Consider the following 15,572-nt stretch of genomic DNA (forward strand, 5'->3'; position numbering starts at 1 on the left):
CTTATAGACAGTGGTTTACACAGAGCACTTCACAGTTAAAGAATATGATATGGAAAATGTGTATAAATAACATTAGTAATGTTATGTGACTGTCTAAAAATCCTGAACTCATGCCATGGAGGAAAAGGTGTAACAGGTTAAGAATAGTGCTGACTTTGGCTTGATATTTCGTGTGTGTGTGTGTGTGTGCACATGCTTTTTATTTGTATCAGCAATAATTAAATTTTTACGTTCCTATTTTTTTCCTCTTTGGCTTTATGAAAGGTGATTGTAGAATATAGTTTTTATGAGAGAATTCAGGAAGGTTCATTAATCTGTTTAACATATAAACTTGTATTTTTTAAAATTGTTAAAGAGAATAATCTTAGCTAGATAAACCATTCTAGTCCATTCTCTAAATGTACAATTATAATTTTTAAAAGAATTTGTTTTAATGTAGATCAGAAGTGCTTACATCCTCTTATCCTTCTCAGTATGATTGGCACTGCTCTAATTACCAGGGCTTCTATAATTCTCTATTAAAAAAAGAATTTTTGAATTGCACATCATTAATAAATAAGGCCATCAGAAGCTGCATTGCAGCTTTTGAAATGACTTAGGCCCATATAAACCTTCCTGTTGTGTCAAGGCATTACAGGGGTCCCCAAGCAGTTGGTGATCTTAAATACCAAATCTGCTGCAATCCTGAGATACAACGGGTAAGTTAAGAATGAAGTTTCAGCCTTCATTGTTGAGTGTCCATGTTTTATGGTTGTATGTCAGATCCTAAATGTCATTTGAATATAGTTAATTAATTAATTCAATTATTTGAGACTACATAGCTCGAACATTTTCCCTAAGCAACATGCAGGTTTTTCTCCCGCAAACAGAAAGAAACGCATGTACAAACCTGTGATAAATATTATGAGATGCAATCTTGTAACTGGAAGAGTATTTGAAGTTTTTATGCTGTTCTAAGATGATCGATCTGCTATAGTATCTTTCACATAAAGAAATAAATATTCTGTGTCAGTAGTTAATACTAGTTTGCTCACTTTATCCATATTTTTATTTGCAGTTGAAAAATGAAGAAAAAGATACGTATGAGGAAAACATCCATTACCCCTTTCTTCTTGTTTTAACCAAACACGGATAGAAGATGAAATCATTTCTAAGAGGACAAACGCAAATTAATTTTATGTGTGATTTTTTTTTTCAGAATAGTTATTATAAAAATATAATTTTAGTGGCAACGAATATATGGTTTGCTTGATTTACCACAGTGAGGAACCCTCAAGACAGATTTTTAAATAATTTTTAGAACCTATTTTTCCCTACCTTTTGAAAAGAACTTCCAATGTACATAGAAGCTCTAAATCTGGTTTTTCTTTTCCATTGTGCCCTTCAGTTTGTATGCGGGTCTTTTTGTTAATCTCTCTAAACACAAATTTTTGGTTGTTTTTGAAAATATGTAAATAATATGTTTTTGTAATTGCTGATTGGTTGTAAAGTGCTAAGGCTTTGTCATGGAGTTAAGGAGAAAATAGGGGTTTTTTTAGATTTTTAAAAGTGTCCATATCACATCTGAGAATCTTTCTTTTGCCTCTCCTGAAATTTCTCTGTTGATTTTTCTGCCATACAAAATTGAAATGCCCTAACTTGTCTCAGCAATTACTTAATTTTTTTTGCAACAGGATTTTTTTTTCTCTATAGATGTATAAGAAATTATGTACCAGACAAAAGCCTCATAAACTGACCATTTGTCCTTTGGACACAATAGTTTGCCCAGCCCTCTGCTCCTCCTCTCCAATTATGTGTGATTAGTCTCAGTGTGTTGTGTCAAGAAGGGGGAGTGTGCTGAGTGCTTATTATCTGTTTAGGTACAAGAAGAGCACATTTAGGCTCTGACTATGAATGAAAAGTGAGCCTTTATCAGGACTAAAATCTAACAGCTATTGTTCTACAAACCTCTGTTTAAAAACAGATCCTTTCCTGGGAAATTCTGAACATTATAGCAACTAAGAGATTTTTTTTAAACGCAATCAAGCAATCATCTCGTTTAAACCAGGTTTATACTGTTATATACTGTGTGCTCCAGGTATTTGGCAAACATTTAATATGATTTAGCTAGCGCTGAGAAAGGGCAACTGTTCTACAAAGATTCATGAACATATTTTTTCTGACAGTTTAATAAAACATTTTAATGATTTCTTGAAATGATAGTCTGGGTCTTTAAGGAATCCTGTACAATCTCTTGAACCCATACACTTTTTAAATAACTTTAAAAAGCCCTAAGTGCATTTAAATTCTCAGTTCCTGTTAAAATATATTAAAACAATTATATTTGGTCACTGCACTTCCTGTCACATTTAACAAGCTGAGTTTTATGTAAACCAGTAGCTCATAAAAGTCCATTTTCTTCACTACTCTCCTCAAACAAATGTCTTCACCACCAGTTTGCATGTCCTTGTATTCAACACTTTTTATGCTCCATTAGAGCACCTAGATGGATCTCAGAAGGCATAGGTCAAGTCGCAGTTAGATCATACATTTCTTTCTCACAAAAACTTGAATTGCAATGCCAAGTGATGGGCTAACATCACAATAACAGCAATTTATTCCTCTTTTGATAAAACAGCAGTCTATTCTCAGTGTTAGATAAAGACCAGGGGCAATGCAAACCAGCCATTTATCCTAGTAGTTCAGTAGTAGATCTCCTTTATGGATGTTATGGGTTTCATATTCCAACTCTTCTTAGACAAATATATTCTGAAAAGAAATCAGAAATGTTTAGTGATAGCTTAAGATTGTTTTAAAGGTAGCACTCATTTAACCAGGTTTTGTTTGCTTTGGACATACCACAGAGGATGTTTCCACTAAGAAATGCATACCTAGAAATCTTTATAGCTGATAAAGAAAAGCCAAAGAAGTGAAATCTGAAAATATGGAGATCCTTTCTATCTTTGTAAGAAGGGCTTGAGAACAGATTGTATGCTAATCAAATAAAGACATATTAGTTGCCAAAAATATAAGCACTATAATTGAAAATGATGGGGGTTTTTATCTGTTTATTCCTTTAAGGAGAAAACAAGCTTACTAACATGAACAGCTTATTGTTTCTTGTTATTTCTTTACTGCCTGTAGTGCTAGCAAAAGCCAGGTGTTGGCTATCATCCTTTAAGAGTATAATTGATGGGATCTTTACCAAAGACATATCTAGGGTTTGAGCCTACAAACGCTTACATGTTGAAACTGAACACTAAGTGCTTGCAGGATTGGACCACTAATCTGTAGGAAAGATACCAAAGCACTTGTTTAAATGTTTGTTTGTTATCAAATCTGTCTTGTAAATGGTATAAGTGTCAGGGGTTGGGGACTGAGAGAGTGTGAGCACACACACATGAGTGAGTGTGACTTTTAAAAGTGTTGTTTGTAAGGAATATCTCTGATATAAGCACCTCAAAAGGCAGAGCTAACTATATAAATGTTTTCTGAGCTCTCAAATCTCAATAAAAAGGCAATCTTTTGTGGGGGGGGTGCTTTGAAATTCAGGTAGCAAAGATCTCTGATCAAAGATTTCTGTTCACGGGTCTCCACATACTATCATAAATATAAATGTATCAGTGTCCTGTGCATGACCCACTTTAACTAAAGTCTTTTTGGTAGCTGAGACTTTGTGTATGTTTAAATGTGTTACAGATTTTTTATATTCCTTAAAGGCATATTAGGACTGATTTGTTTATGTTTGTAAAACACTTTGAAGATAAAAGGCACTATGCAAGTGTTCTGTTGTTGTCTTTCAAAAATAAATAGAGCCATTAGTCTGATGCTAATTTTCTTGTACTTATACTGGTAGTTTATCATGGAAATCACCTCTTCTTCCTTTTTCAAACTGAAATTGCAACTCAGGATCCAGTCCCTAACATATTGTGGGGGTTTCATTGGGAGTGGTACTGATGCTACTGGCAACTTATTATAACCTTTAAATGTACAAAGCCAAGAGTAATAGCTAAGTATAAGAAAGAAGAATTCCACTTCATCTAAAATAGGTAATAGATATGTGTAATCACATAAGAAACCTAGAAAAGGTTTTGCAAAAGACTGTGAAACAAATCTTCCTGATAATATTTTTTAGAACAAGTTTTTTGTTTTGTGGGGGACCGGTTGTTTTTAAAAAAATGCCGTTCTGGTTGGTTAGTGTGCTTGATTTGGAATGAAAGTTGAATGAAGCACAAGATTTGCAATCAGGAGATCTTTCAACTGTATCCATTCAGTTACAAAATCCCTGTTTGGCTTTGGGCAAATCATGTAAGGCTTGATTTTGGCTTGACTGATATCACTACAAGAATAGTGGGTATAAGACCACTTGAATCCTATGCATCCTTTCTAGACTCTGAGCCCAGCCATTTATAGTTAAATAAATGCTATACATCTATTTCACCTCCCCTTCGCTGTCTTCCTGAAGGAAACAGGAAGCAGTAGGCAGAACCCTTTTCTGCCTTCTCCATATGCGTGTACCTGATACAACGGAAGGAAGTAGTAACAGAGAGTAATCCATTACTGGCCAAGAACTGTAGCATTTACCTACTCCCTTAGACAAAGGGGTAGTGGCTGTGCACCTGCCATTATACAGGACAAATTGTGAATGTGGCCTTTAGCTCCAGTTCTTGGTGTTTTTCTCTACTCTTTCTTTAAAAAGTGGGTGAGAGCTGATATTAAGCTAATTCATTAGCATTCACAAGTGGTTTGTGATCATCAGGTGGAAGATGCGGTAGATGTGCACGTTGTTGTTGTACCTCATTTCTGTAGAGCATAGTCATCACTGTTTGTTTTTTCCTTCAGAATTGGCAGGGATTTGTCACTTTCTACCAGTCAGTTCAGTTTTTCTTGCTGATTCAGGTAATTTAATAACTTTTCACTGCTGTATTTCAAGAGCATACTCCTAAATTGAGCTATTTGATTTAGAGGAGGAAGGATTTGGCTTTAAAAATTAGCTGCTGCTGCTGCTGCTGTTTATTTGTATTGCAACAGCACTTCCAGGCCTCAAACAAAATAAAGCCTGTTATGGGAGGCACCTGACAAACACAAAGCAAGAGCAGATCTATGCATTGAGGAGTTCACACTTTAAGTAGGTAAAGAATGAGAGAGAAACTTATGGCCCAGGTTCCAGATATGAGACCCAAGACACATAGAGCGTAAGTAACTTGCCCACAGAGGAAGTATGTGTCATGATCTGGAACTGAACCCAGATTTCATGAGTTTCAGTGCTGTCTTAACCACAAGAGCAGCCTCCCTGTCTGACCAGTGATTGTTCTTCAGACAGCTGAATGTAACAAACCTAATGTTTGGGGTTGTTTTTTTTCAAGTTTAAAGGATTTATCTTGTGAAGGTTCTTTGCTTCATCAGCACCTGGCTTACTTCCAAATGCCTAACAGACTGTAATGTCAGGATCAGAGCTGGACATTTTCCATCTACATCCAAAAGAGACATTGGATCTTCACTGTCCTTCCTAAATGTAAAGTGTCTGGAAGGTAGGGGGAAGATGCATGAAACAGTAGTCCAGATGGCATTCCACAGCCTGAGAAGAAACATCTTGACCCATGAATATGGGTTAAATTCAACAGATGTAGAGCCCACAAAACACAATGAGCTGTCATAGCCAACAACTGTGGAACAGCAGTATTTTTTTCTGAGTAGGGCTGTGATTACAAGAAATATCTTTGATAATTATACTTCCATTAAATGTATGTTTCAGCCAGCATTGATTTTAAATCAATGCAATAACATTTGTGAAAGATTTCTCATTAAAATCTGAGATAAGGGTTCTGCATGTGAGACATATTTCTCATTTAGTTCTAAAATTTTGTTGCAGCAACATGACAGGCTAGGAGCAAAGAAAGGATTTGAGCTCTCGACTTGCTTTGTGCCCTGATAGTACATGAAGCCTAAAAGGCTGTTATTTTTTTCTCCCGACTTCAATTAATGTACTTTTAAAATGATTAAACATATCATGCTGTGACTTCTAAAATGTCAACAAGCCTGTAAACTTGGGAGACAGGAATGTAATAAAATAGGTATTAGGAGATTCAATAGTTAATAGAGGCCCTGAAGTGTGAGTGTATACAGTAGCTGTATATTGGAAACTGTGCAAATGAAGATGGCTTAGTATTGCAAACTGAGGAAGAAAATTGTTTTTAATTAGCACCTTCATAAGAACTGCTGATTAATACTGTTTGGTTTGGTGAAAAGCTTTCAGCTGAGTAATTTGTACAGCCATTACAACAGTTTTGTTAGACCAGGACTCCTGTTGTTAAACACAAACAGCAGATGATAATGGTGGAAGATGAGTTTGTCATGTAACAATTTACCTTATTGAAAAAAGCTTTATATAAAACCCAATACAGTAGGTACCAGCAGAAATCACATATTTTAAATCCTTCCAAAATTGCAGTGTGCCATGCTAGTGTGTTTTTTCATGGACTAGAAACAGATTTTATATCATTTATAAAATTATATATACAATTTAAAGGTGTTGTAGCATGGACAGACCACTTTACTAGTAATGCTTTACATCAGGATATTAAAGTGCTAGTGTATTCAAACACCTTCTAAGTATACAAAGTAGGTTTAAAAATTGAAAGGTAATTAAGTAATATTGTTCACATGCAAATGTGTGTTTGTGCCTTTTGCACTGAAATTACATTCCATGTTTGTGTAAGGTCTAGCATTTATACCTAAGGTTTTAAGGAGATTTCTTCCAAGAAAACTATTATTGACTGCTTTTGCTTACTGTTTTTTTAATTGACAATTAAAAATAAAAACCCTTTATCAATAGCTGGTAATACTGGGACATGCATATTTTCGTTACCCCCAATAGGATATTTAGTACAGTCTATAGAAAAAGAGGAACATTTATTAAATGCAGGAACAATACAGGAATATGTGCATTAAATTATTACACTAACCAAGGATGGTAAGATCTGTAAATTATTGGAGTGCCATAATAGAACATGAGAGTTTTCCTTTAGACAGGCCTTCGGGGTAATAACAAGGGTTGAGACTCACGACAGTGCCAAATAAGCTTTAGACAGCATAATAGTCTGCAAAGAAAAGCCACAGAGCACTAATGTGAAAGAAGAGCTGTCCACCACATGCAGCAAAAATCACCAAAGGTCATTTTATGGTAGCAATTGTGACATAAAATTGGTGGTCATGCTACATGTCTAATACTCAGCACAGCTTTATAAATGATGGGCCCCTAGCGATGGCTGTCATTAAGTGCTTTCATCATAATAAACTTTAAACTGTTGGCTTTATGAATCGCCAGCCAGCTTCAGCTGTTCGTTGGATGGAGCTTGCAGTGCCTTAAGTGTGACAAGGCCTATTAGGAACTGCAACCATGTTTCAAGCGTACTTGGCTTTCCCACTCCTGGGGTGATTGCTGCCTATTAAATGGCATCTGGGAAGATTTTCCTCCAGCAATCTCTGATCAAGAGCTTTTTTGGGCTTTGACCTGCATTTCCTTCAAGACTTTCTTTGAGGAGTTTTATAAGAGCAAAACTCCAGAGGATTTATAGCCACTTCTGATTAATACCTTTTCAGTTTTTCTAGCAACTCTCCCACTGCTACATGGAGAAAAGCTTTCATTGTTCCTAAGGTGCTTATTTGTGACCTTTTCTCTACTTTCTGATTCCCTCTAACATGTTCTCAGTGAAATCCTTGGTGCGCAACCAAGACAGTGGTTGAAGTTGCTACAGCTTTATAAAGAGTGGCCTTTATTTAAAAAAAATAAGTAAACGGGACTCCTATTTACATTTCAAATGTAATAGCCCAGCATACTAGCATCACAGTTACAAGCTAGCAATCTCAGCTCCCTTTCCTATAAAACAATTAATAAAGTATACATTCCATCAAATGTAAAAAGCATTGCTAACTCCCTGGGTCTTCAGCAGGGTGGGGTATATAACATAGGCCTGATCCTCCCAGTATGCCTTTCCCAATTACCTAGGAGTAGAAATTAGCCTTTTAATATGTAACTGGGCAATTTACAAATCCATGCTCTGGCATACCAATGGGGAAAACAAGTTTTGGAGTCAAAAGACCTTCCTGAAGAACACTGTCAGCAATTCTTCCTCTTTGTTGTGGTGTTGCCTCTGTAAGTGATGCTGCTGACCACAGGGAAGTAAGTGAGTGCTAAGGATCAGATTCAAATCAATCTTGCATGAATCTAAACAGGGTTAAGGCAGAAGTAAAGTGCCCAAGTCATAAAAAGTGATTTAAATTGGCCCACAAAACCACCTGTGCACCTTGATTCATTAGATGCATATATTTTGGCTAAAAAAAACCCTTAGGTACCTAGGCTTGGGCTACTCCTGATGCTCAGCAGTGACTCAGGTGTCTTAGTCATATCTAAACTCCATTGCAATACAAATCAGTATAAAGAAGCACCTACATTCTGCTTTAATCTCTGATTCCTTAGAAGTCAGTGCACACCATGTGACTGACTGTGTGACGGTGAGAGCACAGATGCAGCACATTACAGCCAGTGGTGGTGATGTTGGCAGCGCTAAGGTCCAGAGAACTAGACAGAGGGAGGGTGACTCTGGAGTGGCATTCCCCTGGGAGGCAGGGAGTCCTGGGTTCGGTTTCCTGTTGCCAGGACTGTTTAACCTTTTTACATCAGAAAAGCATGGATTGAAGACAGACATTGTGTGAGCAGGGAACAGATGCCAGTACTCCACGCTCCAGAGGTGTGCCTTGACCCCTAGGTGATACAGTCACGCTCCCTCCTCCTGCATGCTCTCCTTCCAGCCCCATGAATCTTCTGCTTTTGGTTGCCCAATGAGCTAGCTTCAACAGATGTGACAGAGGGCCTCACCCAATCTAGTCCACTGCTTAATGGTGGAGGCATTCTCCTGGGAAGTGAGAGATGTGGATTTGAATCCCCTTTGATTGAGGAGTGCCAACCAGCCAAATCCCTGACTTCCTGGGTAAGTGCTCTTATCACTATGCTGTATTCAATCGGCAGGCACTGGCACCACCACTAGCTGTGCTCAAAGGTGAATGCAGGGGGGTGGGGGCAGGCAGGGGGTGCTGTGAACTCAGTGCTGTCAGTTGGGGATACTGGTTCAGGTAGGCATCTCCCTTCTGAGCAATCCAGATCCTGATATGACGGATGCACCTCCCTTGTACTCCTTTTTCTGATCACCCTCAGGAGGTACCTGTATTTCCCTGTTCACTACATAGGGATCCCAAGTGCCTTAATCCTGCTGATTTGTATCACCCTCCTGGGGCAAAGCACTTCAGATTTTAGATATTGGAACACCTAAGTGGAGGCACTTTAAAGATTGATTCGGATCTCATTCTAAACTGGTTCTTAAAGGATAATGCTAACACCTGGCAAGTCACAGATAGCTAGGGCAGCTCCAAGAGCATTGGCATGCTTCTGGCATGCCACTCCCCTTGGCAATACAGGCTGCTGCATTCTGCACTAGCTTTAGTTTTTGAGTGGTCTCAAGCTCTAGCCCAAAGTCAGCCTATTCTGACAGTCTAGAGTGTGTCATAATAATAACATGGCTGAAATACAAAGTTACATATAAAGATTTCATGAACCAAATTGTATTTTCATTATCCGTATGCCTGTGAAGTCTTTTAATTTCTATAAATCTTACAGTGACTTGGAATTAAATCATATTAGTGTGAATAATGTATGTTTAGGGATCACTCATCTAAGAACTTGTAGTATTTAATTTACAAGGACTATACATTTTTCAGATCTGTTAACAAAAAAACTTTAAGCACTTCTTGCGGTTTTTAAAAAAAAGCTGAAAACCGAAAGTGCTCTGCTTTCTCCAGAAGCCTTTATGGGTGACTCAGGTGGTGTTGTAATAGTAAAAGCTTTCAATGTGTAAGAACCTGCCTAATACTCTTATTAGCATCTCTTTTAATCCATGTAATGTAATAGTAGAAGTTTTAGATGAATGTCTCAGAGGTGGACCATTAAAAAAATAAATTGCAAAACCTTTGAGAGATTAGAATGAGAATCTAGCCAGAAGCACCTTGGGGTTCTTGGGTGTGGAGCTGAGCTCTTAAAGCAAAAGTTCCTATTGTAAATAGAATCAGCCTCTGAGTTATTCCAAATGAGGAGACAAGAGCCATAGTCATTAGACTTAACTGTAGACTTGTTTCCTCTGGGAGGCAGATATGCAAAGTAAAGTAGGCTTCCTGATCTGAAATGCTTTGATTTCTAAACCAAATGTGGCAAAAAAAATAAGTAAACAAAGAAATGAAATACATCAAAGGAAGAAGAAAACTGCAAGGAGCAATACTTGTATGTTTTAATTTACAATAATAACATTCAGCCCTTACACATAGCCCTTTTCATGTTCAAAGTGCTTTCCCAACTAGCTAATTAATCTTCACAGCAGCCTTATGAACTAGGTAATGATTATTTTTCCTTTCCCATTTTGGGAAACTGAGGCAGAGGGGCTCCTTAACTATACAAGGACACCGAGGGTGGCAATGTCAAAATTTAGATTAGAAGTCAGTATTTCTTAATGCCTGCCAGCCCTGCACCTAAATCATAGAATCTTACCTTGATTTTATATACTAACCAGGGACTTGATTTAGGCAGACAATTCTGATTTATATAATGACAGATTTAATTTAGTGAAAGAAAGAAAGAAGAGCTCATTGCTCTTTCTGAGGGATAGGACCACTATTGAATTTATCAAAAGTACATAGCAAGAGAGAAAGAAGAATGTAAGATTTATATATCCAAAAGTGCTTTTACTCTCTAACACATTTAACAGGTCAGCCATTCATCTTCTAGGTGATTGGGAAGGTCACCAGAAGAATAATAGCAGAAAAGCATATGAAAAAATGAATGGGAGTTTTTCATTTGGGGGAGAATGCTAATGACATTTCCCATCACTTCCTGCTGACTCTGTTGCTATGCATTTGTCTTTTTGTTTGTTTTGTTTTGTTTCTTTAACAATTTCTGCTGGTTTGGCAGGAATATGCAGAGGAATAAATGTTAAATTTGAGAAATACACCACACATGTCTAGAGTGCTGCAGATTTTATATATTCAGATTGAAATAATGGGCCCATATTAAAATGTTTTGACTGTATTTTTTAATAACTTTATGTAAGAAACAACATGCATTAATGTGGCTAGCCTGTTTACTGACTGATGCAAAAATTCATCCAATGATGTAACAGGAAGCAAAGTGGCTGATTTAATTTTCCACTGTACAAAAAAAGGATGTTAGAGATTCAGCAGGTAATTTTGCTGCTGTGAATGCATGGCACCTCATATCAGGTTATATGCTTCCCTGCTTTTGTGTGCATCCTGAAGCCTGAAGGCAAGACACCATGTCATAGTGAACATATGGGGAAACAGTCCACAACGGAAATAAAGGACAAGGAAGCCTGGAAACAATGGACCGTATTGTGCTGTGGTTCACATGCTGCAGAGGAAAGAAGTGGGAAAGAACAAGGTCTGAATCCCCATGTAGAAATGAAAAGATCCTCGCCCTATGCTAAAATCAATACAAATGGAGTTTTGTTCATTAAAATGTCAGCACTTCCTAAGCATTATCACAAGTATTTCCTACTGTATGTAGAAGTGAAACTGTCAGATGTCACCGCTGTGTGGGAATGATGAGTAGATAAGGATGCCTACTGCCTATCCTCCAAGAGCTGTTCCAAACCATTACAGTCTTTTCCTTTTGTGACTGGCCTGATCTTCTTTCTTTTAGAGTTGTTCTTCCTATAATGTCACGCAGCAATGGCTTCTGAGAGTCAGTTTACCATACTTCCATGGACAGCAACCCCTCATGCACCATTTTTGCCAGGAGGCAGGAGTAGCTGATGCCTGTGCAGCAGTCTTCTCATTAATTAAAGACGGGATTCCTTTTGCTCCATGATCACCTCCCATTTAACTTGTCCCTTTTATGCGCCTACCTGTTCTGCATAGGATTAGAACCCCAAATGAGCACTTGCACTTTCAAATATCCATTTGCACAAGAAATTAAGGCCATGCCTGTAACCACCTCCCTCACAAGCCTGGGACTACCACTGAGAAACAAGGACCCCCACTTTCTGCTGCCTCAGCCTAATACCTAGGTGAAGTAGATGACTACAAGAAGTCTTGAGCATGTGTCCCAAGACAGAAAATCAGAATGCAATGCTGATCTGTACATGCTGGGCCCCTCTAATTGCCGGGCCTTGTTTTTTCAGTGGCAGTGTAGACCTGACTTATTTGCACTACACATGCAGATGTTGGACACACATGAGCAACACACTTTATGTTAGTGCTATTTAATGACTAATGGTTGTGGCCCTAACAGTTAACTGGTTGAATCATGCCCTACAATAGCTTTTTTGTTAGTTAGGAAGAATAAATTTAAAATGTAATTTTGGATCCAAGTAAGTTCTTAGAGCTGAATATACAAAAATAAATAAATAAATAAAATATTCAGGGATCTGTGATCTGGAAAAAGGTTTTCTCCAGAAAGTTCAGGAACCAGCTGACCATGTTTTCAAATGGTGAAAGGAATGATATTTTAAGTGTTTTAAAAATATTTAAATAGCAGCATGAAATTCTACACTGAACCTATTATGTGCAAGTGAGAGTCCTTAGCGTATTCCCAGGTTTTAAATAAAAGATGATTTATAAAGGCATGTAGTAGTGCAGTAGTAGTCCACAACACTAATGCTTACACTAGGGATATCACTGTGCTTTGGCCTGCGTTCCAGTACTTTTCATAGAGATAGACTGTAGTCTAGTTGAAAGCATGAGAAACACATTTATCTGTTAGGCCCAGATGTGCAAGAGCTGTAGTTCTCATCCTGGCAACACTGAGACTCCCCTCTGGCATAGCAGGGAAACTCCCTAATCAGAAACTCCCTTCCTTCATAGCAATATGGGGAGGAGAGTTTGGTCATACCCTCCCCCCTACTGCCCTGTGAATACCCTTTCCAGACCTAGAGGTAGCCCAAACCATGTGATCAAAACCCATTATTTTGATTATCATCTTAAAATCAATCTGAACTTGAGAAGCATCAAAAAGACATGTTAAACCAGACTCCACCAAAGTCTGTCTCACTTAGATCTTCTGCAACTATCCCGTGTGCTCTGTGAAAAAAATAGATAATGCTGTTTTTTTTTCTGGGCAGCCACAAATTAAACAGGATGCTACCACCAGGGTGAGTGGTATTACCTTAATAAAAACATTCCTGCTGTTACCTAGCCCTAGCTTAGTATGTGGTTGCTTCCCTGTTGACACAGCAACTCTCTTGTAATCACCTTGGGATACCACTTTGCTGTGCTTCTCTTTGTAAACTTTCAGGAGATCCTGTTGCTCTTCTGCAGCAGTGGAAAAGTGGACTGTGGGGGTGGACAGAGGGCTACTCTGGCTTATTCCTTATAATGTAAAAAAAATGTCCCAATGATTGAAAAGGAAAAAAGAACAACAATAGAAACAAAAGTGATTTTTTTTCTTGTGTTATCACTGAAACACCAGCTTTTCACTGCTTTTCTTTTTGGTGGCTCTAGGTAAGACCACAGAAGGACCTGACTAGTTATATCAGACAAGCCATAAAAAAACCCTTCCCCTACCAGAATGGGAGGATATTGTGAGACTTGGGGCACACAAGTAAGTTTCCATGAGGTACATGAGGGTGAGTGCCACTCTGTAGTAACTGCCCATGTGCACGTTCCCACTCCAGAAGAAGTGAAAGCTAAGTCATGGTGGTTTATAGGAATAGCAATAATAATAATCTTCTGTTGCAGGTTACCTTTCATATATTATGTGATCCTGGAGCCCACCCAGAGATAAGGAAGTGCTTTCACGTGACATCAGTATTCAGGCCCTTCCAGCATCATAGAAAATGGACCAAAGATATAGGCTGAAATAGTGAACCCATTGACTGCAATGGGAGTTTTTTCCATTTACTTCAATAAAGCCAAGCCTTCACCTCAGGTGTGTTAAATGATGCAAGCAATGGGGGAAGTAAGGGAAGAAAATGCTTACATTCATATACACAAAGGAGCTGTATGAGGCTCAGACAAAACAATGGTTTTGGTTTGCCCAGTCCAATCTACATCTCACACAGTCAAGGGCAGAGATCAGTTATCACAGATCAGTCCTATCCTTGCCCAGTTCTTTTAAAAATTTGCTCAAGTACTTGATGTGCTAAGTTGCTGCTCCAACCATCGTCATGTTGCAAAGGGTCTCTTAATTGACCCCACTCTCCTTTTTTGGTACAGGCATACAGATTGAAGGCATACAGACTAAGAACTATTGAACTTCCAATGGATAAACTTTAACTAGTATATTGCAGGGGTTGTCAACCAGGGGTATGCGTACCCCTGGGGGTCCTTGGGAAGGTTCCAGGAGGTATGAGGCAGCAGCGTGGAGAAGCGGGGGCACTTTCAGTTTCATCGTCAGGGCTTCTGGTTTCACCGCTGCATGTGGGGGACCCCCCACTCATCAATCAGCTTCCAGGGGACCCTCTCTCCCCCTGCTCATTGACCGGCTGAGGGACTCCCTGCCTCTTGAGCAGCTGCCAGGGGTACACCAGCCAAAAAAGGTTGAAAACCCCTGGTATATTGCATTCCTGATAGATATAACACTGGCCTAGGCAGGAGAATACAAACCACTTAGGCCTGTTCAGCAGGGTACTTAAGCATGTATGTAACTTGAATCACATTAGTAGTCCCATTAACTTTGACTGGATACTAGACAGTGATTTTTAATCAGAGTGGTGTGGCACCCTGGGGTACCTTGAGATTCTTTCATGTGTGTTGTGGAATACCATGCAATTTTGGTCCTGTTAGGTGTGCAAACATGATTCACAAGACAAACCCAAAGTTTTCAAATAGTAATCCATAGTGTTAAAACCAGTCTGCCCTGTTGTGGTCTTTCTAGACTCTGCAACAGAAGAATTGCTCTATTATTTTTATGTAGTCAAGTAAAGAGTAAAAACTAAGAACTGGCATTCTTCAAGGGGTGCCTCAAATCTAGACAAGTTGAAAACCACTGGTGCCTGGTATATGGTCATGCTTAGAGTTATGCACATGCGTAAACATTTACTTCAATTTGAAGTTCAGGTATCCTGAAATATGAGGCCCTAGGGTTTTCCTGTGTGCACCTACTTGGAAAAATGCTATATGTGCATTTTTTTTTAGTATTCAGATGTTCTGATTCCTAGTCACCAGTTCCTTACATTGGCATAAGGATTACATGATCTCATGTCAGATTTGAAATGAAAATATCTGCCCTGCATTAGAGAGGTAGGGGGACTGCCTTTTGGTGCATAGTCTGAAACAGAGATGTATTAGTGCAGATGCTGCAATGTGGACATGCAAGGTTCACACACAACAAGAGGGATCCTTTGGGGACAAAATGAACAAATGAGGGGAATGATCAAGCAGTGTTAAGAGCTAGCTTAGCCCCTCACCCTTGCTCTAGTGCAAAGGGCACACTGTAACCACTCCCGTCATTAGTGTTCGAATGACAAAAGAAGGGTGCTTTCAGAAGCAGGTTTAATAGGTAATATATGGAGCTACTTGGGAGAAAACACTTT

General features: G+C 38.6%; 1 protein-coding gene across 2 annotated transcripts in view; it reads left to right on the forward strand.

Moving 5' to 3' along the window:
- The window catches only part of CAMKMT (calmodulin-lysine N-methyltransferase), a 396,999-nt gene extending 393,187 nt beyond the window's left edge, over positions 1-3,812 (forward strand). For both annotated transcript variants that reach the window (XM_059718713.1, XM_059718716.1), the window contains one exon: positions 1,058-3,812. In XM_059718713.1, coding sequence (XP_059574696.1) covers positions 1,058-1,135 — 78 coding nt within the window. In that variant the 3' untranslated portion in view covers positions 1,136-3,812. The remainder of the gene's footprint in view (positions 1-1,057) is intronic.
- Positions 3,813-15,572: the final 11,760 nt, after the last annotated feature.

The sequence above is a fragment of the Alligator mississippiensis genome, chromosome 1, assembly GCF_030867095.1.
Source record: "Alligator mississippiensis isolate rAllMis1 chromosome 1, rAllMis1, whole genome shotgun sequence".
NCBI classification, from domain to species: Eukaryota; Metazoa; Chordata; order Crocodylia; family Alligatoridae; genus Alligator; species Alligator mississippiensis.